This window comes from Acipenser ruthenus, chromosome 7, assembly GCF_902713425.1.
Source record: "Acipenser ruthenus chromosome 7, fAciRut3.2 maternal haplotype, whole genome shotgun sequence".
Taxonomy (NCBI): Eukaryota; Metazoa; Chordata; class Actinopteri; order Acipenseriformes; family Acipenseridae; genus Acipenser; species Acipenser ruthenus.
This window is the reverse complement of record NC_081195.1, coordinates 6,417,097-6,443,296: the sequence shown is the minus strand read 5'-3', so window position 1 is coordinate 6,443,296 and position 26,200 is coordinate 6,417,097. Positions and strand designations below refer to the sequence as shown.

At 37.8% G+C, this 26,200-nt stretch overlaps 2 protein-coding genes across 9 annotated transcripts in view; one reads left to right on the top strand and one right to left on the bottom strand.

Annotated features, from left to right (window-relative positions):
- zranb1b (zinc finger, RAN-binding domain containing 1b) lies at positions 1–16,613 on the top strand. Its single transcript, XM_034024235.3, has 10 exons — positions 1–355; positions 3,949–4,784; positions 8,297–8,484; positions 10,731–10,884; positions 11,229–11,300; positions 12,065–12,263; positions 12,602–12,722; positions 13,552–13,681; positions 14,730–14,959; positions 15,177–16,613. The coding sequence occupies exons 2-10, from the start codon at positions 3,971–3,973 to the stop codon at positions 15,393–15,395; spliced, it is 2,127 nt and encodes a 708-aa protein (XP_033880126.2). The 5' UTR covers positions 1–355; positions 3,949–3,970; the 3' UTR covers positions 15,396–16,613.
- A 4,066-nt stretch (positions 16,614–20,679) lies between these two features.
- LOC117415855 (C-terminal-binding protein 2-like) overlaps positions 20,680–26,200 on the bottom strand; it is a 90,083-nt gene continuing 84,562 nt past the window's right edge. For 6 of the 8 annotated variants that reach the window (XM_034026735.3, XM_034026736.3, XM_059026220.1 and 3 more), the window contains 3 exons: positions 25,640–25,767; positions 25,087–25,204; positions 20,680–22,670 (listed from right to left, as the gene is read on the bottom strand). In XM_034026735.3, the coding sequence (XP_033882626.1) occupies positions 22,490–22,670; positions 25,087–25,204; positions 25,640–25,767 (427 nt within the window). In that variant the 3' untranslated portion in view covers positions 20,680–22,489. Of the gene's footprint in view, positions 22,671–24,174; positions 24,250–25,086; positions 25,205–25,639; positions 25,768–26,200 lie in introns of all 8 variants that reach the window. The other 2 variants (XM_034026732.3, XM_034026733.3) reach the window with 2 other exon arrangements.

Here is a 26,200-nt window from a genome sequence, read left to right as displayed (position 1 = left end):
ACGTATTACACCGTCCCTCCCCACTATAGTGGTTTATTTTGGCTTCTCAGTTCTGGTTGTCGGCGCCATTAGAGACAGGCTGAAAGATTGTTTTGGAAATGGGGATTAAAATGGTTTGAAATTGGAAGAAGACGGCTGATACGGGTTTTTTTTTTTAAGTGGGTCGAGCCGCTGGGTTTGTGAGTTCAGGGCGGGACGGGGAACCATGTAAATAAAGAAGGGGTTCGAAAATAACGAAGGAGTGAAATAGGATTTGGAAAAGCCTGCAGAGGTCGGATACTGGGGCAGCCTGGAGCAGAGTTGTTGTTGTTCTTCAGCTTTGGGCAGAGAGAGAAAAATATAAACACAGGGAAAGGTAAGGCTAAAGGAAGGGTAATAATCTGTTGCGAACATACTGTACAAGTAGTCAATTGTCTTAGTTAATGCATTACATTTTAACAAGCGCTACATTTGTAATTTATTTTCGACCAACTGTGCGCCTGAACGGGACAGCGTGTTGTTATATTATTAATAATAATATTCTGGTGGTAACCATGTCACCTCACTGCCGTGCAGTGTGATACTGTACCACACAGATTGACACACAGGTTGAGCTTCTTTGGAGAAAGTGCAGTTCTAATACTCTTGTGTGATGGGGGCTGGTTTAATAGTAATAATTCTCCCATTCAGTGATGTACTTGCACAATCTGTGTAATTAGTGTAGTGGTACAATGAGAGTGCAAGCCTCTTCAACTAGTGTTTTAATAATTGAAGGAAGTAAATGGTGTTTTTTTTTTTTTGTGTGTTTCCGCAATTCCATTCTTAGGAGCCAGTATTAAGGGTAGGCAGTTCATAATAAAACACTTACGTTATCGAATCATTTCATTAAAACATTTAAATGCAGGCATTTATTGGTAATCCTTTTATTTCTACTATTGATAATTATTGACTCATTTGTATGATTCAGATGTTAAGGTTCTTAAGTGCCAATTACATTAAAGTGTGGTGTGGTATATGATGGGAGGAAAAAAACGAATGAGTATGAGTCGCCTTTATCATTTAAAAATGTGACGTGTTTTTTTTATTTTAATATGAGTTCATATTCTCTTTCAAGTTTCACAGAGTTACTGCAAAAAACATTTTGGCATTCAAGTACAAAGTTCTTTTGTCCCTCATACTTCATACAGTACCTATCATTTTTCAGTTCCTTTAGAAACTGTATCCCTTTTCAAGCTCTTTACTGACAGAGCTGCATAAAACATTAAAAGACTTAAGAGATTTATAAATTATAAAGACTTTAAAGGGTGTCTGTTAATAGTACATTTTGCACTGCAGTGTGGCCCTTGGGTACTGTGTAAGGTGGACTTAATAGTCTACTGCAAATATGTCACCTCTTTGGTAAGTTTGTCATCAACTTTTCCCACATGTGTGTGTTGTGTGTACACAGATACAAAGGAATTATATTTGCTTCATGTTATATGCATATGCAATTTTTGTTTTGTTTAACAGTCCTTTCCAATTGTCTGTCCTGTAAGCAAACTGAAAACGTGAAGAATGTTGCAGTGTGATTGAATCTGACTCCCTCCCTCACTGATATCACTGTTTGACATTTAGCCTTACAGTAGCAGCAAATTCTCTCTCATATATATATATATATATGTGTGTGTGTGTGTGTGAGAGAGAGAATAGTTATGCAAACAATATTTAGTTGTGCAGTGTACACTAGGGGTGGGCAATTCCAGTCCTGGAGGGCCGGTGTCCCTCTTGGTTTTTTGTTCTAACTGTACCCTAAATTACTTAATTGGACCAATTAAGTGCTTATTAGAAGCTTAATTGATAAGTTGGAACCAACACCAGGAGGGACACCAGCCATCCAGGACTGGAATTGCCCACCCCAGTGTTTGCCAGCTAATGCATGTCAACTGAAAGTTAACTTTGCTTTGTAGACAGAACGTACATATCCTTCTTTTCATCCATTAAATTAAGTTATTGCCCATATTGCATAGATGCTGTAGTACAAATTGATATGTTCTGTAACGGGATGCATGTAAGTTCACAGCTGCGAGAGGCTGACAAAACAAGGATGACAAAGTGATTTTTATTAAGTTTGACATTTGTGGCAGAATTCTCACAACTGTTTTTAAAGCAGTAGTGCTAAAGTACCATATCTTGCAACAGCCTCTGTGAAGGTTTACTTTTATTGGTCATTCTCTTTTGCTGGCAAAAGTTTGAGTAAGAACGGATTTCCTTAATTAGCCCGAAAAAGCTTTTGCTTTGCTTGCTACCCAAATTAAAAACCTCTCTCCATATAGCAGCACACTGTTAGTTTACACTTGAGAGATCCGGGATAAAAACGCTAGAAACCGAAATGCAGTCTAAACTGTAGATATACTGTGCTGTATTTCTTTCAAGCTAAATTATTAACTCGCTCTGCATTCTAGTTAGAACTAAGAATCAATTTAGAAAGTTAGGCTTTAGGTTAAGATCATTTGAAAACTATTTATACAGTTTCCTTTACCATTACCAACACACTGCTGTTTTAAACTGCAAATTGAAATGTGCAAATCAAATGAAGAGCTGTTGAAAATGTGTGTACGTTACAGGACTGTACGCAGCAGATTAGTTGTAATTTAATTTGTTGTCTCTGATTGGTAAATAGCTCTCTGTTATGCTCGTATCAGTTCTTTGCACAGCACATCTTGTCAGAAACCTTGGCACCTGACCGATTAAAGTTTAAGGACTGGGTAGTGTTTCAGCTTTGGCATCTGCTTGGTAGCTGCAGGATACACGCTTTAATTTACCTTCATTTGTAAATGTAAATTTAGCAATAGACCTATGTGCAGTAGCCATTTACTGTCCTATATAAAATAAAGGCAGATTAGTATGTGTCCTGAAAAATGATTTTGATGTAGTATTTGCATCAAATTAGAGTTGTTTTATTAAATATTTGGGGGTGGGGGTATCTTGACTGTCTTATTTAGCCTTAGTCCTCCTGAATTGTAACAGCAAGTTTTGCAGTACAATACAGGACCCCCTTTGGAAGGCCATTTGGGTCAAAAATATGTTTAGTACATGTTAAAAATATTGAGTACATGTACTGATTTTGACCAGTACAGAGAAAATAGTATGTTATAAATAAATGTAACTGACCTACATATTTCGTAGTGGTCTGGTTATTTTACAATTGGACCTAGTCGTGCCAACATTGTAATGACTTGTAATGACTTTGTATTCACAACGTAATTGCAAGAGTAGCCGATAACTTTCAGAATAACATCTATTTCGACATGAAACATACTTAAAAACAAATAAAATCAAGAATAATGAAAATTGTAAATATGATGGCAAGAAATGTTCTTCTATGGTGCAAATGTACATTTCCTGAGTTAACAGATGCCCCAGAAAAACTGGGATTGCCCCAGTTTTCAACCCCGATTTTATTTTTGTCCTTGCTATTGTACTTGCATTAAAAAAAAATGTAAATACTGTACAAAACTATAGCAAGGAATTGATGTGATCACCTGTAATTACACTCAATGTTTAACTTTTAAATTGCTATTGGGTTATTAGACAATGTTGACAGTGACACAATTCATTTTGTATTAGCAAGGTACCCAGCTGTTTATTATTATTATTTATAGGCCACTTTCATTTGCCCTGTATCAATAATACACTACACAGCAAATTCCCAAGATTGCTGGTGTAGTGTATTTTTGTATCTTGTGTTTTTGTATCTTGTGCTCTTGAGTAGATTTTTTGTTTAAAATGCATCTCTGTTTTTACAAATGTGAAATCTTTGTCAGAGTTATTAATTTGCATTTGATTTCAAAGTTCTTTTGACTTAGTTGAGTTTTCGATCTTTCACGTTACTAACATTTTTGTCCAATATTTCAGTTATCAGTCCAATAGAATAGAGTATTTTTATTTATTTATTTATTTATTTATTTATTTATTTATTAAATCTGCTAGGTGCCTGAGAGAGTAACCAACAATGACTGAACTTGGATTAAAGTGGGCCTGTGAGTACTGTACGTATGAAAACTGGCCGTCCGCAATCAAATGTACGATGTGTCGTGCACAGAGACCCAGCGCCACCATCATCACAGAAGAACCCTTTAAAAGCAGTCCCAGTGTCGATGGCAGCAGGGAGTGGGATCCCACGAGCACAGAAGGCGGGAGCAGCCTTTTAATTTGCCCGGACTCCAGTGCTAGGCCCAGAGTTAAGACGTCCAACAGCATAGAAAGCCCCAGTAAATGGTCATGCCATATTTGCACATACCTAAACTGGCCCCGTGCAATAAGGTGTACCCAGTGCTTGTGTCAGCGTTGGACCAGAAGCCCTACAGATTCCCCCCAGTCCTCAGGTGCAGGTTCCAGGCCAGCTCCCTCTCCCGTTGACCCCTGTGAGGAATACAATGACAGGAACAGACTGATCACACGAGTGCAGCATTGGACTTGTACAGCTTGCACCTATCAAAATTGGCCCAAGACCATGAAGTGTGTTGTGTGTGATCACCCTAAGCCTAACAACACTGAAGCAATCGAACTGGCAGACTCTGAGGACCCCTCCTCAGTCATTAATGAGCAGGACCGGGCGAGGTGGAGAAGTAGCTGCAGCGGAGGCCAACGACGGTCACCCCCCACCTGCAAGAGGGATTCAAAGGTTAAAATGGACTTTCAGCGGATTGAGCTGGCGGCTGGGGCAGGTGGCAGCAAAGAAGAATTGGCAATTGACTTTAAAAAACTAAAACAAATAAAAAACAGAATGAGAAAGACAGACTGGCTTTTTCTCAATGCTTGTGCAGGTAAGTCACTTTAAAATAAAAATAAAACATGGCATTTTGTTATTTTTTTTATATATAAATACAATGGCTTCTTTGATACTAAGACTGTCTTATGATGACTGCAGGGATTACGTAATCAGCTGTTGTAGGAACAAGATTTCATCAGCATCTTTAACTTCTCTGGGGTGACAATAAGTACTATTTTCATACTGCGGGTATTTATGCTACATTTGCAATTAATGTAGAACTACTGTAAAGTGTATTGAAAGAAGATGTGTGAGCTGAAGCCTAGATCTTTGGTTGGCTGCTTAGTGGCAACTTTGTTTTGTAAACGGTGCAAGCTGTACGTGCCGAGATAGGCAATCTGGACTAAAAATAACTTTTAATATGTGCACATGTCAAAAATAAACAGATGTACAGAAAACACTGAATGCTGACCTTCGTTCTACTCAGTTATTTGAGGACACATTAAATGTTTTGGTCTTTCCATTATGGAGTTGTTTCAGTATGGTATAGTATTTTTATCTAGATTTTTATATCCTCCCAATCTTGTGCCTGCTGGCCACTGCCATCCTACGAGATGTCAAGGTCAGGCTTCCCATTACACTGGGTGGGTGAAGGTACAGTATTCTCCTGCCACATTGTTTGCCCAAGATACCAGTGTTTTAATCCAGTTTGTCCAAAATGATATTAGTTTTTTTTTTTTTTAACCTTTCTAGTGTAGGGGGTTATGTTAATTAGTTTTAATTTATTCACTAACATTGACATTACCTTAAACTTAAACTAAATTAGACAGGATGGTCTTCAAATGTTATTAAATTTAGGATTCTAACTGGCAGTCTTTTTTTTTTTTTTTTTGGTGGGGGGAGGGGGTTGACCTAGCCATTTCCACATGGGCGTGAGTCTATCTAAAATCAACAATTCATGGAGACGACAGTCTCCGATCAGAGAGGTCAAATTTACTGTCTGTGTGTGCCTGTAGGGTGAGAACGGAAAGCTAATTAAGCTAATGGTTTATTGGTCAGGAACTGAAGGATGAGTGTCTCCTACATTGTATTTGCGTTTGCCTTATCTGACCTTGAGAGCACTACATTCATTCTTTAGCGCTTTCATTATGAACCTTACAGTGGAAAGCACCGAAGCAATATATTTTGCAACAAATAATTCAAGTTCTCATAAATCCCTTACAAGTACAGAACTATCAGGAGATGCTGTTTTCCATTAAATCCAACTGAATTTCATCCCACGTTGCTGCCTCAGGTTTCCAGGTAGAAAAACAAATTGAAACCAGTAATTGCAATAAACCCCAAAGCTTATTTTTCAGCTCTTCAGTGTACATTACAAAGAGTACTCTTTTTAGTACTGTGGTTTGCTCTTTTTCTAGGTGAGTTCTAGTAGCTGAGTGCTCCAAATAAAATGATTATTCAAGCACTTGATTCAATGCACTTGATTAATTTGTAAAGCAACTGGCAGAAAACACTGGCACAAATCTACCTGTGGAAATCATGAGTTGAGGGAGTTCAGCATGTTCATCACTCCCCATCACTCACTCCCCCGCACACCCCCACTACTGCAGCTTTACCTTACTTTGTTTATTGTTTATTCCCTGCCTGTAGTACATATTTTTCTGGTTTTATATAGTTATACAGGCCAGCATAATTGTAAAAGGAAAATCAATAACATAGGTTTGGTCATTTGACTAGAATTTGAATACTCAATTTGTAGAAGTTCCCACGACTACCTAATCTTTCATTTGTTAACCAGAAAAGCGTATGCCACCAGTTTCTGTCCGATGACCATCTACTTCAGAAGTTCCGCATAGCACCAGTATTAAATCAAGCACCCACCGCCCCCCACCATCCCCCCCCCACACACACTCCTGGCACATCATTCAGCAGTTCCTTAACATGTAACCTACTGTAATAGGCATGTTGCCAGAATAGTTTTCTGCCACTTGTAATTTGGATGAAGGGTTTTTCTATTTTTGGGACTGAATTTTTTTTCCTGTCTTGCCCTATTAGTTTAATTGTGTGGTCTGCAAGCTGTCAAGTGCAGTTGTAATGTTTTTAGGAAACTATGGGGCATTTATTATCCATATAACCCCAATCAAACCCCTGTTCAAAGTATTTTGTCATCGTTGATGCTACAATCAGAAATAAGCAGAATAATATAACAAGCAAGATATCCAAGTTGTGCAATGCTAAGACTTATACAAATGTGAAATGTCTGAATTAGTAACCTGATGCTATTTGTACACAGTGTGTGGGTGTTGCCAGTCTGAAACCAGGCACACTATGTTTGGGTGTTTAGGATTCTCCTGGCAGCCCATGCTTATCTTGGTTGCAAAACATCTTGACATTCTTATTATCTATGTTACTGTTTGTCTGTAAGTACAAATCTTTTTTCCTTCTGATGGTTATTTTTCTCAGAAGGATCTGTGTTTGTGTGTTGGGCAGCTTGCCAGAATGATCGTTCCTTGGCTCAAAGTTCTTGAGTATTGGATTCTAGGTCTTGGTGATTTACATGGACATAATACATAATACTAAGTTATATTTATGATCAGCATATGGTGAATATTGGTTGTGTGGGCTTACTCAAACTGCATGGTTTGGGTGGAAGTTTGAGGGCAGAGAGATTCCAGCCTGCATCCCTGGGTTCTTGTACCGTTATTCAACCTACGGCGAGGAAAACTGGGATATATTACTGATCCACAAAAATAAAAATAAGAGTTCAGGAGATTGCTCTTAAGTCTTAAGTAGGAGAGGGGCAGGTATTTGTTACATACGGTTTCAGATTTAAAGTCAAGTTTATCTGAGTAGACCTATATGCTTTTACTTTGTTGATGATATATCCTATCCTAATTTTGCATGGTTGTAAACTAAATAATAAAACACTTACATGTACAGTAGTTAGCTGTTTTGCTCTATAGATGCAGTATAAATTAGAAAGTAACAAACTGAAATTGGATCCTGTTTAGAAGTCCTATAATGCAGTTGCTATACCAATGTGAATTTTCCTTGAACTTTGTTGGTTGGTACCAGTTATTTACATTGAGGTGTATATGAATCCTTGTTGGTTAACAAAACAAGGCTTTGTACACTAGGTCTGTGTATGATTGTTCTAGAAAGGGGTGTGGAAAGTACAAATGTTATTGTTTCTGTGATAGTTTTTGCAGTAGTGCATTTTAATCCTGTTTCAGACAGTGACACAGTATGATGGGGATTCTCTCTCTGTGTTGGATCACATGGGTCAGAAGTTTCCTCAGTGAGGTACTGTACAGCAACAGAAAAGTGGAACAGTGCACGCTCATTCTAACACTGGGTTTAGATAATGCCATAGAAGAACCAGGAAGCTATTACTAAAACTATCATGCTTCATAACTTTTTTTTTTTAAATTGAGAACATTTTAATTTAAAATTAAAACTAGATTCTGGTACTAATTTTAAGTGTATCTTCTCTTTATAGATTAATGAATGTGCTCTCCTGCATGAAAAGGTCATTTTTGTTAATGTATTTTCTACACATTCTGTTAGGTGTTGTGGAGGGGGACTTGGCAGCAATAGAGGCCTACAAGTCATCAGGAGGTGATCTTGCACGGCAGCTCACAGCTGATGAAGTTCGTCTGTTAAATCGTCCTTCTGCTTTTGATGATGGTTACACTCTGGTACATCTAGCTATCCGCTTTCAGCGTCAGGACATGCTGGCAATTTTACTGACAGAGGTAAGTTGCTGCAACCAAGACATGTAGTAATACAAAATAAAGTAAGTTTCGGATCATATTGCAGCATACAGTATCCTACCTCTGTGTTTTCTAATTGTGGATGGAAATGTATCATTTGTGAACTTTTTATGTCATTGGTACATGTCCCAGGAACATCTGGTGAAACATAAGAGAAGTAATGTTGTTTTCTTTGCATTATCCTGTAAGGTGTAATTGTTAGAACAAGATCTCCAGTTATAGCTTTAAGACTTAAGGCCATATCCCTGGCATCTGTCTGCTATTTACACTTTTACATCAACTTATAAAATTGTAATTAAACTTGTTTTTTTAACACTTTTTTCTACTTTTGTGTGGTTTCTTTCTGGGTGCTCAAACTGTGAAATGATTTATCCTAGAAGAGCCATCCTAAACGCAACACAGGTTAAGATGTACTAGAATTTTGACAAACGCTTGGCATTGATTAGTTGCTTTCTCTTAAATGATTTATAATTACAAGAATAGCAGTCCATGTTTATGCTAGAGCGGCCTGGTCTCTACAGGACATTCAGTAATGGATTACACAAATCACAGCTTTCTTTGTTCGTTTATTTACTCTGCTGGGTCATGATCGTATGGTCTTAAGGAGGTCTGAGTTTCAGGATTTTGATTAGAAGGCCTCAGGTGCCATGGTATACACAAAGTAGTTGATTGCTACAAGCTGTAGGATTTTAGCAGGGCAGAAACTGCAATTAATCAAGTAAAATAAATACACACATAGGGTGGAGGTTGGCAGGGAACCCCGCTCCAGTATATCACACTTCAGATCAATTAAGATTTTATGCTTAAGTGTCTCCAAAGAAAGTAGTGTAAGGTTTTAAGATCTGATGACCTCATGAGTTTAATTGTAGTTTTTGCCCTCTGTGATTACAACTCCACTCACGTTTACTGTAAGAATATGGCCTGGTTATCTCAATTCTCTGTTGTGCTGACTACATGCAAGAGGAGTTTGTCAGGAGTTTAAATCCCTGCTTCAAATCTGCTCGAGATCTTGACCGAGTTGCAGTAGCCCTTTTCTGTGGTCTACTCCCCCACACCCCCACACAAAAACTTTTAATTTTCCTGTGGATCATTTGACCCCTATTGTGCTCAGGAGAAGGGGTAAAATAATGAACAGTTAACCAGGCTTTGACATTCCATTCCTTGTTGTAGTCTGGCATTGTTCCAATATATCAACTATAAAGTCTGCTTTCCTTCTTTATTATAAATTATAATGTTTATTTTTTAGCAGACACCCCTTATCACATTACAAAATATCACATTTACAGATGAGCAGTTAAAGTACAATAAAATCAGTAGCAAATAAGATCAAATTAAAATAGCAAAATAAAGAATACAGTGAATATTTACATTTAAGAGCGGGTTCAACGAAGAACAGTTAACTTACAGTAAAAATGTGCTTATACAAGTCAAGTAAGAGTAGTAAGTTTAATAAATGGATGAGAATGATTTTAAATAAGAGCAATGTACCTACGATTAAAATTAAATACAAGAGACAGGAAGTAGTTAGAATTAAGAGCAGTAGTAGAATGCGGGTGTGTGTTGAGGAGGCACCGGAAGGTGGTCAGGAACTGAGCAGTCCTGATATCCATGGGTAGGTTGTTCCTCCACTGTGGGGCAAGGGTGGAGACTGTGGAGGCGGGGGGTACAGCTAATCTGCCAGTGGTGGAGGAGCAAAGGGGGCAAGACGGGGTGTAGGGAGAAATGATAGGTAGCAGAAAGGTCAAGACAGTGATAGGCGAGTACAAGAGTTTTGAATCGGATTCGAGCAGCGTTAGTGAGCCAGTGCAGAGAGCGGAGCAGCGGTTTAGTGTGGGAGAAACGAGGAAGGGAAAAGACAAGATGAGCAGCAGAGTTTTGGATGTGCTGTAGCAGACAGGAGGCAGTTGCAGCGTCAGGGCCAGAACTAGGAGCTTGGTGCAGTAGTCGGTGAGGAAAGGGCGATTTCTGCGTATGTTGCTGAGGAAGAAGTGACAGGAGCGTGCAGCGTAGAGATGTGCTCAGAGTAGTCGAGGGAAGGGTTGAGGGTGACACGAGGTTCCAGTAAATTGCTGTTGACATTTGTTTTCTTTTTAACTGTACATATAGTCCTTCATTGAATAATTGTTTCAATTTTAAATTCCCTTTTCCCCACTTATCGCTGCCAGGGTGTGTGTTGGTCAGATGTTTTCATTTTTGGCTAGTAAGACCTTTGGTGACTTGTGTTGCAGGTATCACAACAAGCTGCAAAATGCATCCCTGCAATGGTGTGCCTGGAGCTTACAGAACAGATCCGCCGTGAGATTGCTGCATCCCTCCATCAACGCAAGGGAGACTTTGCCTGTTACTTTCTCACTGACCTTGTCACCTTCACTTTACCTGCAGGTATGTTAGAAATTACTGGTTGTTTTGAGTACTAAAATTGGGAATTGGATTCTGCATATCGATTACTCAATTAGACACGTTGTGTAAATACTGTTGTGGTCCAAATCTTTCCTTTAAAACCCTGCAACAATTGTTTTGTTTTACATGGTATAGTATTTAATTTATTACATCTTTATTTAAGATGGCTTGTGTTGACATTTGGGGTTACTGTTCAAAACATTGCTGGAACACATTGAAATATTTTGCTGAAATTATAAGTTTACTGACTAAACTGTTTTAATAAAGTAATCCTAACAAAAACGTATATTTTATTTAATAAATACATTTTTGCAATCTCTTTTCAGATATAGAGGATCTGCCGCCTTCTGTCCAAGAGAAGTTATTTGATGAGGTGCTAGACAGGGATGTGCAAAAAGGTAAAAATCAATCTTTTATTTCTGCATATTGTCATTGTAATGCAGTGGGGTTGTAAATCATTTTGGATAATTATGTACATGGATACATTTAAGACACAAGCAGTTGACTTGACCAGTATCCTACAATCGGCTGTATTTTTTGCTTCTCAGTTTTTCTGTTAACCTAAGCATGTTTCTTTACCATGTAATGCCAGATAATTTTTTTTTTTTTTTTTTTTTTTTTTTTTTTTAAAAACCACACACACACACACACACAAACAAATCAGCCACTTAATTTGGCACTCTCCACTGGCACTGTGACATGATGAGTCTGGTAATGTAGAAAGGAATATTACAGAATATTTAAGATGAAATGAAAGTCTACCGATTTGTATATGCAATATATATTCCTATTTTAAATAGGTTAATTAAGTTTTGGAGCATGTAAGGAGTTTCTCTCCATTTGCTAAATGACTTTTCCTCTTGAGGGGAGGTGGTTTGTATTTTTTCCACCCTCGCCGGTCTCCTTTAAATCTCTTGAGTGTCTGACAATCCATTTATCTGTTCTAAATAAAGAAAGCTGAACTCCTTCAGCTCATCATGGAATACATGACATTTAGACTATAAAAAAGTAAGCTTTTCATGCATGCCTCTACCAGAGCCAGACTGCCATAATTGTATGCCTCTATACAGTATATGTGAAACTTGGGTATGAGATGTATGTCTTGGGTCTTGTGGTATCAATTTTGTGAAATGACTTTTTTTTTTTTTTTTTTTTTTGTCAGAACTGGAAGAAGAGTCCCCTATTATAAACTGGTCATTGGAGCTCGGAACACGACTGGATAGCCGGCTGTATGCCCTTTGGAATCGCACAGCTGGGGACTGCCTGCTAGATTCTGTATTACAAGCTACATGGGGCATTTACGACAAGGACTCGGTTCTGAGGAAAGCCCTCCATGATAGCTTACATGACTGTTCACATTGGTAAGACCTTTTCCATTTCAATTTCATTAAATTCCTATTCTTTGTAGGAGTAGGTATGTATAACAGATACTCGTAACACATACAGATGCCCTAGCCATTGACAAGCCCATAGTTGGATAATGGGGGGGGCGGGGGGGGGGGGGCGGGGGGGGAATGCCACCTTGTGTTTTTTGGGTTACTGTTGGTTTTGATGACCTTTGACTTCCTTGTGGTGAACGGCCTGGACAGATAACTTTAATGTAGCTTCAAAGCTTGTTCCAAGGTATAATTAACTTAGTGTGAAATGTCCCTACTGAGTCATTAAAAAAATGTTTATAAACATTTTAAAACATTTATAGGTTCTACTCACGCTGGAAGGAGTGGGAGTCCTGGTATTCTCAAAGCTTTGGCTTGCATTTCTCTTTACGGGAAGAGCAGTGGCAGGAAGACTGGGCGTTTATACTCTCTCTTGCTAGTCAGGTAAGGGTGTGGTGTGTGTGTGTGTGTGTGTGTGTGGTTACATTGGCTGTACTTTTGCAATGTGCACTTTCTATTGCACTGATTTTCAGCAACACAGGATTTATCTAAAGTTCTTTCAGATGTGACCTGGATACGTTTCTCTTTACAGAATCAACTTGGCTCAAAGCATTTTATTAATACTTCATTTGGCTGGATGGCTTCAGCAGTGTTGTAAAGCATTTAACCTCTATAATAATATCTATTGATGCAGTACCTTTAATTGTGTGTAATTGAACGCTGTTGCATTCAAATTGGTGGAAATGTATTCATCACAGATGTAAATGGTCCAGGATATTCAGAAATGTTGAATGCATCCAAGCTTTGCATACACATGGGTCCTGTTACCAGGTGTGCTACCAAAATGTGTTGCCAGATTTTATAAGAAGTGTTTTTATTTTAAAGCTTAGAAGAAACTTGACGTACACGCAACTTTTGTCTACTGGACTGAGTTCCTTAAATTTAATCTCAGAATTCTGATTGAACGTTTTGAAGTTATAGATATTTTAGTTTCAGTATTAGTGTGTTTTTAAAAACAAATTTATGATGCATTTACAATCATTGCTGCCAATGTCTGAAATATCATTGGGGCAGTTTTAGTTACACTGATCTGGAAACTAGTGATTTTATTGAAATACATGATGTGGGATTACTTGGAGAGATGTGGACATTATGTCTTTTCTTGGTAATGCATGTTTTTTTAGTTATTTTATTTTTAAAGCACCCTAGAAGTGAGAATGCTAAAGTATTTTGTGTTTAAACTTTTTTTACAAATGTTTTTTGTTTCTTAAAGCCTGGAGCCAGCTTGGAACAGACACATATTTTTGTTCTTGCGCACATCCTTCGTAGACCAATCATAGTTTATGGAGTAAAGTATTACAAAAGTTTCCGTGGGGAGACATTAGGCTACACACGTTTTCAAGGTAAGATGCTTTATGCCCAAAACTGTAATATTTAGACATGTGTGGGGTGGCTATTTTTATACAGGAAAGTTTGTTTTAAGGGTATGCTTAAGCTACAGGTTTTAGGATGTTTTAGAAAAGGTGCAACTTTCAACATCTCCGATCAGTGTCATAGGTGGTTTAGTAAGTTAATGTACAGTACTGCATCATGTTCGAAAGCTAACTTATTTTCCCTAAGTCGAAGGCCAGCTTGTACAAAGCCTGTGTCTGCCACTAGGATGTTCAACGGGCATGTCCAATCACTGCAATGAGTCGGCTAGTATCTTTAGCGTAACCACTGGAGTTTGTGAGGAAAGACATCACCTACTTGGAACTTCGGCCCTTGGTTGTCATCAGTGACTCCTTGATTATTGAAATAAAAAAAAAAAAAATAAATAATAAAAAAAAGTGTTCTATTACCCATGTAAAGTAGTACCATTCCCTATCCTCTGGTGTTTTAACATGGAATGATTTGTTTGTTCAGACACACAAATGTCCAGTTTTATATGTAACCGGATATACCAGCCAAGGTTTCTGTATTTGCATATGCAAAGACTGCTAGCTCAAAATCCTAACTATGTAAAATGTGTTATAATTTAGCACAGTGGATAAACTTTAATATAAATACAGTACATTTCACGAGGTCCATGGTGGACTATGTTTACTGCTGATTTATTGTGCACATACTATTAATAGTGATGGAAGTATTTGATTTGACTTCAGGATTTGTATGGATGGTTACCCTTGTCTGTGCATTGAATTTACTTTGAAAGTTATTTTATTTAGCTCACTCTTCAGTTTTCTTTGTTTAAATAGTTACCAGAATGTGTGTTCTAGGTGCCAGTCAGACAGTTTTGATTGGAAATGTTAAACAGAATGTCATTGACCCTAAAGCTTTTTTTTTTTTTTTTATTCAAGTAAAATTCAATGATTGTTTGCTTTTTGGCCTACACAAGTCATTTTTGCTTTAGGCTGGCAATGTCCAGAACAGATCATATCCTGATCTTAACATGCCAGTTTTTTTCTGTAGGTGTGTATTTGCCTTTGTTGTGGGAACAGAGCTTCTGCTGGAAAAGTCCAATTGCTCTGGGCTACACAAGGGGCCACTTCTCCGCACTTGTCGCAATGGAGAACGACGGTTACGACAATCGAGGTGCTGGCGCCAATTTAAACACCGACGACGATGTTACAGTTACCTTCTTACCATTAGTCGACAGTGAGAGGAAGCTACTGCACATACACTTTTTATCTGCCCAAGAGGTAAAGATTAATACCTATTAAACATTATTAAATGACGTGTTGCAATTTAAAAAAAAGTCAGTTTGCTTTACTAGCGAACTCAAGGGACTGATTTATGGGTGGGCTGGGATTCCAGAGTGGGGAGAACATGGTTGATTGTCCAACATCACCCAGATAGAATGTCCTCATGTAATGTTTGTTTTATTTTTTTTCCTCCTATTTCTTTTACCCCCTGCAGATTGGAAATGAGGAGCAGCAGGAGAAGCTGCTGCGAGAGTGGCTGGACTGCTGTGTCACCGAAGGTGGAGTTCTGGTTGCTATGCAGAAGAGCTCCCGTCGGCGAAACCACCCGCTGGTGACACAGATGGTGGAGAAGTGGCTGGATCGTTACCGGCAGATCCGCCCCTGTGCATCGCTCTCGGACGGGGAGGAAGACGAGGATGATGACGATGAGTGAGGAGGGGGGACCTGGTGGAAGACCAGAAAGTGCCATTTCCATTTGGTATGGAAACAGCGAATCCTAAGGGACAGCTGTGCACATGTGAGATGGCCAGTCACCATCTAGAATGAAGAAGGGTCCGTCTCTGTCTGACGCCGTAGGAGGATGAAACAAACAAATAAATACACTTGTACTGTGCTGCGAAGTAGGACCGGGTTGTAGTGAAATAAAGATTCTAGTTTACTGAAATGTTATCGAGGAGCTACAAGAAAAAAAAAAAAAAAAAAAAAGCTTTGTTTTCTTTTTTCCAAGTGTAAATCTTTATCCCATAAATGTACTGCATGTGGTTGTGTGTAAGAAGTTGTGTAATAGGAAAAATATACCTGCAAAATTTATATTGGTTTAATAATATGGGCACTTACAAAAGCACATTTTTAGAATGCCATTTTGTTCCTTCTGGATTTATTTTTATTCATTTTTAAAGAGTAAAAAAAAAACACATTTACACTTTTCTTCTTTAAGTCTGTATCACAAATGCCAGATCAACATCACATCTGTACTGAGAGATTACCTTTGCGAATTACACATTATGAACACCCCAGATACTGCACACAATCATTTTAAATAAATCTTACAAGAACAAAAGGAAATCCTTTAAGCAACAAACTGGGAAGGAATTATTTTTCAAATGTGTCATTTTGACTTTATAATAGTCAAAAATTATTTGGGATGAAGGGAAAAATGATCGACGCGTTTACTGATGTTTTATTGTTTCGCCTTCATGACCCTCCTGAAAATCCCTAAGTTTTTTGCAATATATAATTGCATATATTTGTAAAGCGACCTACAGTGCAGAGGAGCAACTTTACTCTTATTTCCCATTTGTTTGTTATTTTTTTCCCCACCTCAAACCCCCTGCCCCCCCAACATTTGGTTTTGAGCAGATTTTGTGGTTTTGTTGATTTGTTTATTCAATCTTGATGAAGAATTTTATGTTGCACAAATACATATTCTTGCTGTGAGAACTGTTCCAGTTTACTTATGTTATTCATGTGTGTTTAGTACCTCATTTTGATGTTACAACACTGGTGCTTATTCCTGGGTGGGGAAAGGTTCAAAACAAACATTACAAAAGCAAATGCTTTTACATGAAATTATAATTGCTTTACTGTAATTTTTTAAAAAAATATTAATTTAAAGGAACAGACTACTAAATGTATTGAGTGACTTTTTTTTTTAAGAAAAGATCATCTAAAGCAATTATTTAATGAAGTTTCTTTTGTTTAGAGTTTACTTCATTGTACTTGTAAAGATTTTAATTACTGACCGCAAACAAATACAAAAATGAGATCAAACTATACATTAGTGTGGTTAATGGGTGGTGTCCAAAGTAAGTACTGGCACAAGTCTGCATTTTAATATAGGTAATGCTGACACCAATAACATGTTTTACATTCTGCTCTTATACACAAACTAGCTAGTACTACCAAAATAGCCTGCTTTTCAGAATGATAATGTAACTTTTTTTCTGTTTTGGAACAGTATTTTCTATTCCGTCTGGAAGGTCGTACTTTCTGTAATTTTTTTTTTTATTCATTACAGTGGGAATTGATTCATGTGACAGGCCTGCATGGCCGTTATTGATTTATTTGTGTTGGTGATTTGAACAATACTGACTTATGAGGTTAAAGTACATTTGGAGGCTCACTCGCTCATCTTCAGTATATATCATACATTATACATGTTTGCCTTGGAGCACATTGACATTCTTTCTAAAAGAGTGAAGTGGTTAGAGCAGCAATAATATTGGGGAAAAAATACATTCTGATAAAGGACCTGTATTGACAGGTAATCTAATAACTTGCTGATACAATAGGTCTACTGTTTACTGTATAAATCATTTATCCTAATTCATGTGTGCTGCTGTTTGTGCTTGTGAGAATATGATGTCACCAGATACTGAACAAAGTCCTTTATTAATCCAAGCCAAGAGCTTTACCTGCATAACTGATTTACCTGAATCCTGCTCTAGACAGCACTTTAAGTGAATGCGCCTCAGAGATATCTAAATGATTTAGAGATATCTTGAAATAACTTCCTGTTCATTTAGAGATATCTCTAAATCAAATGCATTTTAGATATCTCATTTAAAGATATCTGTAAATGTATTTGAGATATCTCTAAATTATAATTTGGCTTGCCATACACCCTGGGATCATTCAAAAAGCTGCTTGATGAGATTCTGGGATCAATAAGCCACTAACAACCAAACGAGCAAGATGGGACGAATGACTTCCTCTCGTTTGTAAACTTTCTTAAGTTCTTATATTCTTAAGTAGTTACATTCTGCAATAGAATGGAAAAGCAGAATGCATTGGTTTATTTTGTCAAATCAGTATATTTGTTGTAGCAAAACCCCAGAAAGATAAAGATATATATTTCTCTTGAGAAAATGCTCACTATAGTAGCGCCATCTGGTGGCAAATCTTAAAATATAATATTGCTCTTTCAACCACAATAAGACCAGTGTCTTATGGAGAATCAATGCTATTTTTTAAAATAAAAGTCTGTTGTGGACTAGTACTTTTAAAAGTTACAGTATTGTAGCTGTCAACCTATTAATATATTTGCACATATTATACATATATGTTTTGTTACTATTGTGAAGATTATCCATGGTAGACATTTCAAAGGTGTGTCCCTTATGTTATGGTTGATAAAAACTTTACAATTGTTAATGCAAAAGTAAAATAATTGTTGGAAATAATATCCAAAATGTACAAACATAAAAACACACACTGTCACTTTGTTCTTCAGCATTTTATATGCTCTCTGACACACACACACACACACTTGCTGTTTTGCAGTGACTACTGTATGTCCCATGAAAAAAAAACAGATTTTAAAATAAATGCTGGTGCACTCTTGGATAGTAAACCGCAGAATGTTGCTTAACAGTAGCCACACGTAACACAGTCTCAAACTGAAAAAAAAAACAGGTAGATTATAGTGCACTGACAGCACTGATGCAGTTACTATCAATTCGCTGAAATGTATGAAGACACATAGGGCCTGACATGCCATTTGTCTCGTCTTTGACAACCCCCAGGCATTCCTTTAGTTAGACTACTAGACTGTCACAAGATGGTGCAGTGGGTAATTCACTAGCATGCTGTGCTGGTCCTTGTGGAACTCTGTTAAAATCTAGCTGATTCTTTGCTTTATTTTTACAGAGTTTAATTTATCTTAATCAATGAAAAGCACACTCTTCCATGGAAGTGTGATGGCAGAGTGGTCTAATTCATGAGTTTGCTGTGCTGTTCTCTTTGGAGTTCTGGTTTCAAATCCTGCTAGTTCCATCCTTTATTTTTAAAGAATTGGTTAATTTAACTTAAAGTCAGTGTGAAACACAGCTTTCCTGTGGGAGCTGATGGTGCATGTTGGTGTAAATGGGCTGGCTGTTTCCACCAAGAGAGTGCCTTTAGACTGAGATGGGACACTGTCAATAGGTGGTTGTGGTTCAACGTGGTTGCTAGTTGGTTCTTCGCATGATTCATCGTAAGGCGCAACTGATGGAGGTGTCTGGTGACAAGTTTGGTGTGGGCCTCTGCCTGTGCTGGAGACTCAGCACAAATCAGCCAGTCGTTGGGTAACTTTAGCACCGGGATGGCGCCGGGTCAGTGGCTTTAACACCGGGTTGGTACTGGTGTGGAAGCGGTTCAGTCATCTTGGTACCAGCGGTATGGGTCCACCTGGTCGCAGTTACCGTGGGTGGCAATGTACAGTAAAAGCCACTGCCAAAACCACTCAGACAGTACCAACACGAGACTGAGGGAAGCCTGCTTGTCGGAATAAACAGCCTTCGCAATGGTGATTAGTTTTTAATAGCTGTTCACCAAAGTGGCATTATATATATATATATATATATATATAAAGCCGTTTAGTATTGACAATAGCAAGCCGCAGCGGGACGTAACTAGCAACAGACTTGTAGTGCATACAAACACACGTAAATAGAATAACTATTACAGCGATTCGTTTAATTATCACATACAGTCCTTTTGATCCCTTGGGGGCGGGGTCACGACTGCGTCAGAAGCTCAAAGGAGCAGCTTTGGTATACAATTTTCAGGATTCGGGTCTTTAGGAGGTAATGGTGCCATTTCACTTCTGTGTAGAAAAAAAAACCTCCTTTATCATTGTCTATACAGGAAAGGGTCCAGGAATCCCTGGATTTGAACCCAGTCCCACAAGGCAGACCAGCACAGCATGCTAGTGAATTAGCCCACTGTGCCATATTACTTTCATGGAATGACATGCTTTTCATTGAATATATAGTAAATTAACCAATTCTTTAAAAATAAAGGAATCATTTGGATTTGAACCCAGTCCAACAAGGAGGATCAACACAGCATGCTAGTGAACTAGCCCACTGCATCACCTATAGTTTGTCTTACCAAATATACAATGCTCCAGTCCAAACTATTGAAGAATAATCAGTAAATAATTAGCATTATTGTGAAATGGCACCCCTAGTGGTTAGGACCTTGGGCTGCTAAATCACTTGCTCAGTGGGTGGGGTGCTGGTAATAAACAGGAATGTCCTGAGGTTTTATTCTTTCAGCACCAGTGACGTACTTCTATTATTTCACACAGACAAGGGGAGAGGGAGGAGGGTTGTAACATGTTGAGACTTGTAGTGTTTATTATTATTACATTTTTAATGGTACATTTTCTCAGTCTTGGAGATATCTGACCTTGAAAATACCATGTCCGTATAATAAATACATGTTACATGGATAGAATCAGCGTACTATGAAGTAAACTAACTAGTATGTCTTATGTTAAGTATTACTATAATATACATTATACACTTCATTTAGCGGTCTGTCTGTCACACACTACATTGTGAATATTATATTTTATTATTCAATCCTAGCCTCCTATGTACGTTTCAGAATGCATTTGAATAATCTTTTGCTCACTGTCCTCTTACAATGCGATTCAAATTGATAATTTTGGACGACCCTTATATCAAGAGCTCCACTCCCACTCCAAGGCTCTGGAGCTAACCCTACATTCCTGTTCCACAGCGCCCTTATTGGTAAAAAAAAATAAGTTGTTTACATGCTATGGCTTCTTTGGAACAGTAGTCACTAAAGGGATTGAACAATTGTGGCTGCTTACTTGAGGTGCCAAAACATTACATACATGCTCTTCATGAAGACAATTTGTAAAAGGCTGAAACATTTTCTGAACACAGACAGGTGTTTGCAGACAGCGCTGGAATAAACAAGAGAGAACGGATTGAGACGTTTTATTCTGAAAGTCAACATTTCTGCTGGAAGACACAAACCTAGCAACAAAATGTTTTTTTTTTTAGAATTGTATTTTTTTTATTTGAACTGCACTGATGCTAAATGTTCACTTTGTACAATAAACAAATACAAATACTGACACTAAAAACAAAACATACCGCTGACGGCCACTTCTTGCTGTTACTGGGACACTAGCAGGTTTTAATATCTCACCTACTCACTGAGTACACAATGTGCCCAAGGGCTCAAATTGGCCATTATTATAACAAAAAGATAAAAAATAAGGATGGTTCACATAAAGACTATGGTTATAAGAACATTTAACTAGCCAATACAAATCTAACAGGACTCTTCAAAACCTTTAACACCTAAAACGTGATGTGTTTGTAATATAAAAATACCACAATGAAGTAAAAAGGTATCCTGAACTTTTTTTTTTTTTTTTCTGGTTCAGGCAAAATGTAGGGGGAGAAGAAAAAAAAAAAAAAATCAGCAAAAAAGTGTTTTCCTGAGTTGAGAAGAAATCCAGTTTGCTGTAACCCTTTTCCAGTCCATTGCATGGTAGTAACTGTTTAATATGAAAATAGAAAACAGAGCTGTCTTTACATACTGTGTGTGAAACCCCCTAGCTAGCCTCTAAATAGGGGCAATCCAAAATTCAAACACAAACATGTTTGTCAATCCCCATGCTGTTGTATAATGGCACACTTTCTACTGCAAACTGCCTGTTAATTCATACAAATTCAATATTGCATGTCGCCTAGCAGTCTGGCATATTTCCTAATTGATACTGAAATGAAATCATATTTTGCTGTGTGCACTTCTGACTTTTGTATTTCCTGGGTTGTCTGAAAGATTGTGAGTTTGGATCTTCCCCTTTCTCTGAATTATTCTGAAGCTGTGAACATGACTGGCTTCAGAACACAAATACACGCTACACTAAAGGTGTAGAGCTAATGTTTCACTTTAGACATCTCAACCGTGTACGGTAGATATTACAGGGACCTATGTGTAGCCTTCAACATTGAAAATGGTATTTGTGCTACTAACCAATTGCATTAGTATGAAGTGTTTTGCTCAATACTTCATGGAATTCGCCCAATTTAACACTTTGTACAAAAGCTTCTTCAACACTCAATGGAAAATATACACTCTTAATAGAATGTAAGATTTGACTTGCACACTCATTTTGACTGTACTCTTATGTTGAACTCTCCTCCATGATTAAAGCTGAAGTTGAAGTGAAAACGGTTTCCTTCCAATGTCTTTTTTTATTGGACGATGAAGGTCACGGTCCAAGGTTAGTAGGGCTTGGCCAGGAAAGGGTCAAAGTTCACTCTGTCGATTGCCAGTGCAGTGGACGATTTTTATTCCTTGTCAGATGTCTGGTTATATATATATGCATTTCATTATTATTTTGTTTTTATTTCTACTGGAGGAACAAAAGCAATATTCACGTCTGGAGTCAAAAAGAGAAGAAACCGAGAGGAAACACAAAATCACACATTAACTAACATAAAAGTTGAGGGCGAGGTACTTCTGAGTAGCGACATTTCAAAGGGGCTTAGCATCATCACAGCTTGTTTCTCACCATCATGTACTTGTAGGTAACACTGGAACATCCAAAAAAATAAAATAATAATAACAATAATAATATGCAACAAAATAAAGGAATAGAAACGAAGAGTCCAAGTTGGTGGTCCATGTCTTCGCTGCCAGTGCTGAGTCTCGGCGGTTGTGCTCAGTGTCTCTTGGTCCCAGGTGAGTGAAGGTTTGAGTGCTCTGGTTCTAGTGCTATTGCTCAGTTAGATGCTCTCGGTTTTCTCCGTGGTTCGTGGGCTGGTTCGGTGAGGGGGCTTGCGAGGGGTGTGTGACTGTGGGCAGGCTGTGAGGCACTGGCACCCCGCCTGGCACCATGCCCTCTATCGCGCCTGGGATTCCTCCTGGTGCCACCCCGACCATGCTGGGGGGGTACCTGCAAAAACACAGTGGACCACTTTTAATAACTTACTAATGCCAAACAGTTTGGATTTCCTATAAGAAAATGCAAATATGTGGCTTTGATATATCATATCATAGCACATATTAAAACCGTCTAAAAATATATATATATATATATACATATATATGTGTGTATGTATATATATATATATTACGCTAGATGTGTGGAAAAATATGTTCTATACATTATTTCATTCCACATATAGAAGGTCCATTTTAAAGTGCATTGTGAATATACATTTGAATTAGAATACACATCTTTGCAGTCTGTTTCATATTTATGTATTATTTATATGGGTTGCTTTCCCTGTAACATCCTTGCCGCAGTTAGAATTGACAAGAGCTGCTTCCAAAGCCTTGCTAATTAAAATGTGAAATACAGTGCCTTATAAATCACTACTTCCACGACTATAAACAGAAGCCTGGGGTATTGAAACCGGACTGGGGGTCTTTGTTCCCTAAATTGCAAACTCAACCCCACCCCACAGGTGTTTCTTATTTTGTATTTAAAATTACATAGTAGAAATGTTCTATAGAATAACTAGTTACTGTAAAGGACTGCTCACACAAAGCATGTTAAAATTGTCCTTTACTGTTACTCACTATGGAAAAAAGCAGGATCTATATCCTAAGGCTATATCCTACGCAAAAATAAAAAAAAAAGCCACCACATTTTAAGAAGCCATTAACTAACCATTAACAAATAACGAAACATTTGTTAAAACGTTAGTAATATTAATACTGAAAGAAAAAAAATTTGATCAGCGTTCTTTGACATGTCTTTATTTCCCTGTCTTCGCAAAATGTTTGTCAATGACCTGATTTATTTTTGAACACATCCTTATTTATTTGATTTGATTTGGTCTTTAAAAACATCCACTGGGGGAAAAAAACTGCTTTCAGTAGAAACCTCACAGAAGACCTAATTAATGCAGATTTTTAAAGCGGGCTTAAATGGGACTGCTTTACAAACGTGCTCCTGATTGCATGTGTCCAAGCTTTGTATTTAGATGAGAGCAAGCACAACCTGACCTATTTTACAAAGGCGGAACAGAGCTGGAAACTGAGAGCTAATGATTATCGTGACAGCAGTTTAAATGGCTAAAATGAGCTCACATTCCTTATAATGCTTTATTAATGTCATGTCATGTGTTCTAAAATGAATACGGCTACGGGAGGCTTGTAGATTGTCCTAACATCCTGCCTTCTAAGTGAATAGCCCAAAGACTCGACTAGTTCGTTCTTCTGTTTACTTTATTAGCATTGCCCTTATTGTCAGGTCATGAATACGGTAACATTTTGTCACTTCCTTGGTTCAATGTATCATCTGCTTTTTATTTTCAGTTTCAGGAAGTGTGTGAACTTGTTAATGGTTACAGCTTCCCATTGTGAAGACATGCTGAAGAAGCTGAGCAAAGCAAGGGGAGGCATGTTTATCATTCACTACCCCTTCAGTGCCACCTTCGCTCAGTAGTTACCTTTGTTTGACTTAGATTAATAACTTGTCTTGAAAACCATCAGCTGCTATTCCTTGAAGGATATGGCTCATTCTGCTGTGTGAAAAAAGCGAGAGCATTGTCTGTGTCTACCAGTCCATACAGGCAGGCATTCAGGCAGGATGTAAAAATAACAATTCATAAAAGAAAGAACAAAAATCACCATTTGTTTTTGTTTAGCTTGCTTACAGAAGCCAGGGCTGGTGTCACAGTGACAACTTTTGACATCATAGTCAACACTGCCCTCTAGTGGTTGCTTTAAAAATAAAACTTTTTTTTTTTTTAAACAAAACAAAAAAATACTGCCTGTCATTCTTGCCTTCCCTTTAAATTACTTTTTTTTTTTTTTTTTAGTTTTTGCTTTACCCAGGCGATCACAAAAGCACCACATAATGGGGCACAAATAGGCACTACTAGTCTCTCTGCCAGAACTGCGAGGTAGAGGGAATGTATAGGTGTGGATTGAGGTGTGTTGGAGGTACTTAACTTCATTCCTCACCTTTCACTTTAAATATTTAATAAATAAATAGGTAAATAATCTGTCCCTGTTGAATCTCCATGGGCCCTACATCTCTCAATCGTTCACACGTGTGACAGTTTAACAATGTATGAACAAGGAACATAAAACATTCCAACAATAATAACAATAATAACAGCAATAATTATAATGCCCCCTGCCTCTTATAGATAAGCTATTGGCTGTTGTATGAGCTTTTAAAAACAGTATACCAATATTTAAAAATATATTCAGATGACGTACATAAAATATAGCATATTTGACAACAAGCGGATTTGCCTTTAAAAATGACCTGCTTCCATCCATCCTAGCAGCTTTTGTGGGAATATTTGCGACAAGAAAACAAAGAAAGTGTAACTGCAGGGATTCCATCCTACCTGTAGGTGGCGCCGTTGAGGTCTGGATGGACAACCTGCTGGTCCATGACTGACCAGGGAGAGGTGGTGATGAAGAACTCTTTGTTCACACAGTTTCTAAGGCTGTCCGGAATGCGACCTGAAAGTGCAGATCAATCAGCCGCGGTGAGCAACATTAATTGAATGACTTGGGTAAGAGGCTCTTTAAATTTGATCAATTGTGACTCATAAAATATTTGGCTCCAAACCCAATTTTGAATTCATGTTATTTGATATACAGTCGGAGCAAATGGGGGAGCCCTGAGCTCTTTTAATAAAAGTCTGGGCATAATGATGACATCTATTAGAGGGATATGCATTTATGAAAGCCTAGGCAAACCAAGTGGAAATGTGACATCTGAAGAAATGATGCTTATGGCAAGACTAATGTAGAGTCACGGTGCCTTATTCAGATTTGTAGACAGAAGAGATTTCTGGAGGTTGTAATTAAACTGAAATGCATTACACAGCAAATACGCTTAAGGTGAGCAGAGCTATTACAATTTTTTCTATTTATTTAGAAGCAAAGCCGTACCAGTGATGGCTCGTCGAATCTCTGAGGCGGCTGCTTCCCTCATCTCCAGCGATGCCTGCTCACTGTACCAGGCAGTATGTGGTGTACAGATTAAATTAGGAGCATCTTTCAGAGGGCCCTGGGCAAAACTTAATGAAAATGAAAATAACGTGTCAGCTAACATCCATCACATTAGGAGCATTTCAAACTCTAGTCAGATAGAAAAAAAAGACAAATAAACAGGACAAGTAACAAAGTGGACGAACTAAACAGCGGTTAGATTCTGGCTTTCAGCCTGCTTATCATACTTGCACATACACAGAGGTCCTGTCTATTCTGTGTATACTAAAGATCCCAAATAATAGCAGTAATAATAATAATAATAATAATAATAATAATAATAATAATAGTGTATATCAGACCACAATCGTGATGTGTGACACATTGTAACACTGGTATTTCTTTTATTTCAGATTAATTAAATTATTAGAAGAGATTGACTGAAATATATCCCCTTCGGTCACAATTTTGCATTTTACTTTGAAAAAAACAACAACATATATGTATTATAAAATAGATAGA

Coding starts and splice junctions, on each gene's coding strand:
- zranb1b (XM_034024235.3), top strand. CDS start 3,971: ATGACTGAACTTGGATTAAAGTGGGCCTGTGAGTACTGTACGTATGAA. Junction 10,885..11,228: donor CACCTTCACTTTACCTGCAG/GTATGTTAGAAA, acceptor ATCTCTTTTCAG/ATATAGAGGATCTGCCGCCT. Junction 12,264..12,601: donor TTACATGACTGTTCACATTG/GTAAGACCTTTT, acceptor AAACATTTATAG/GTTCTACTCACGCTGGAAGG.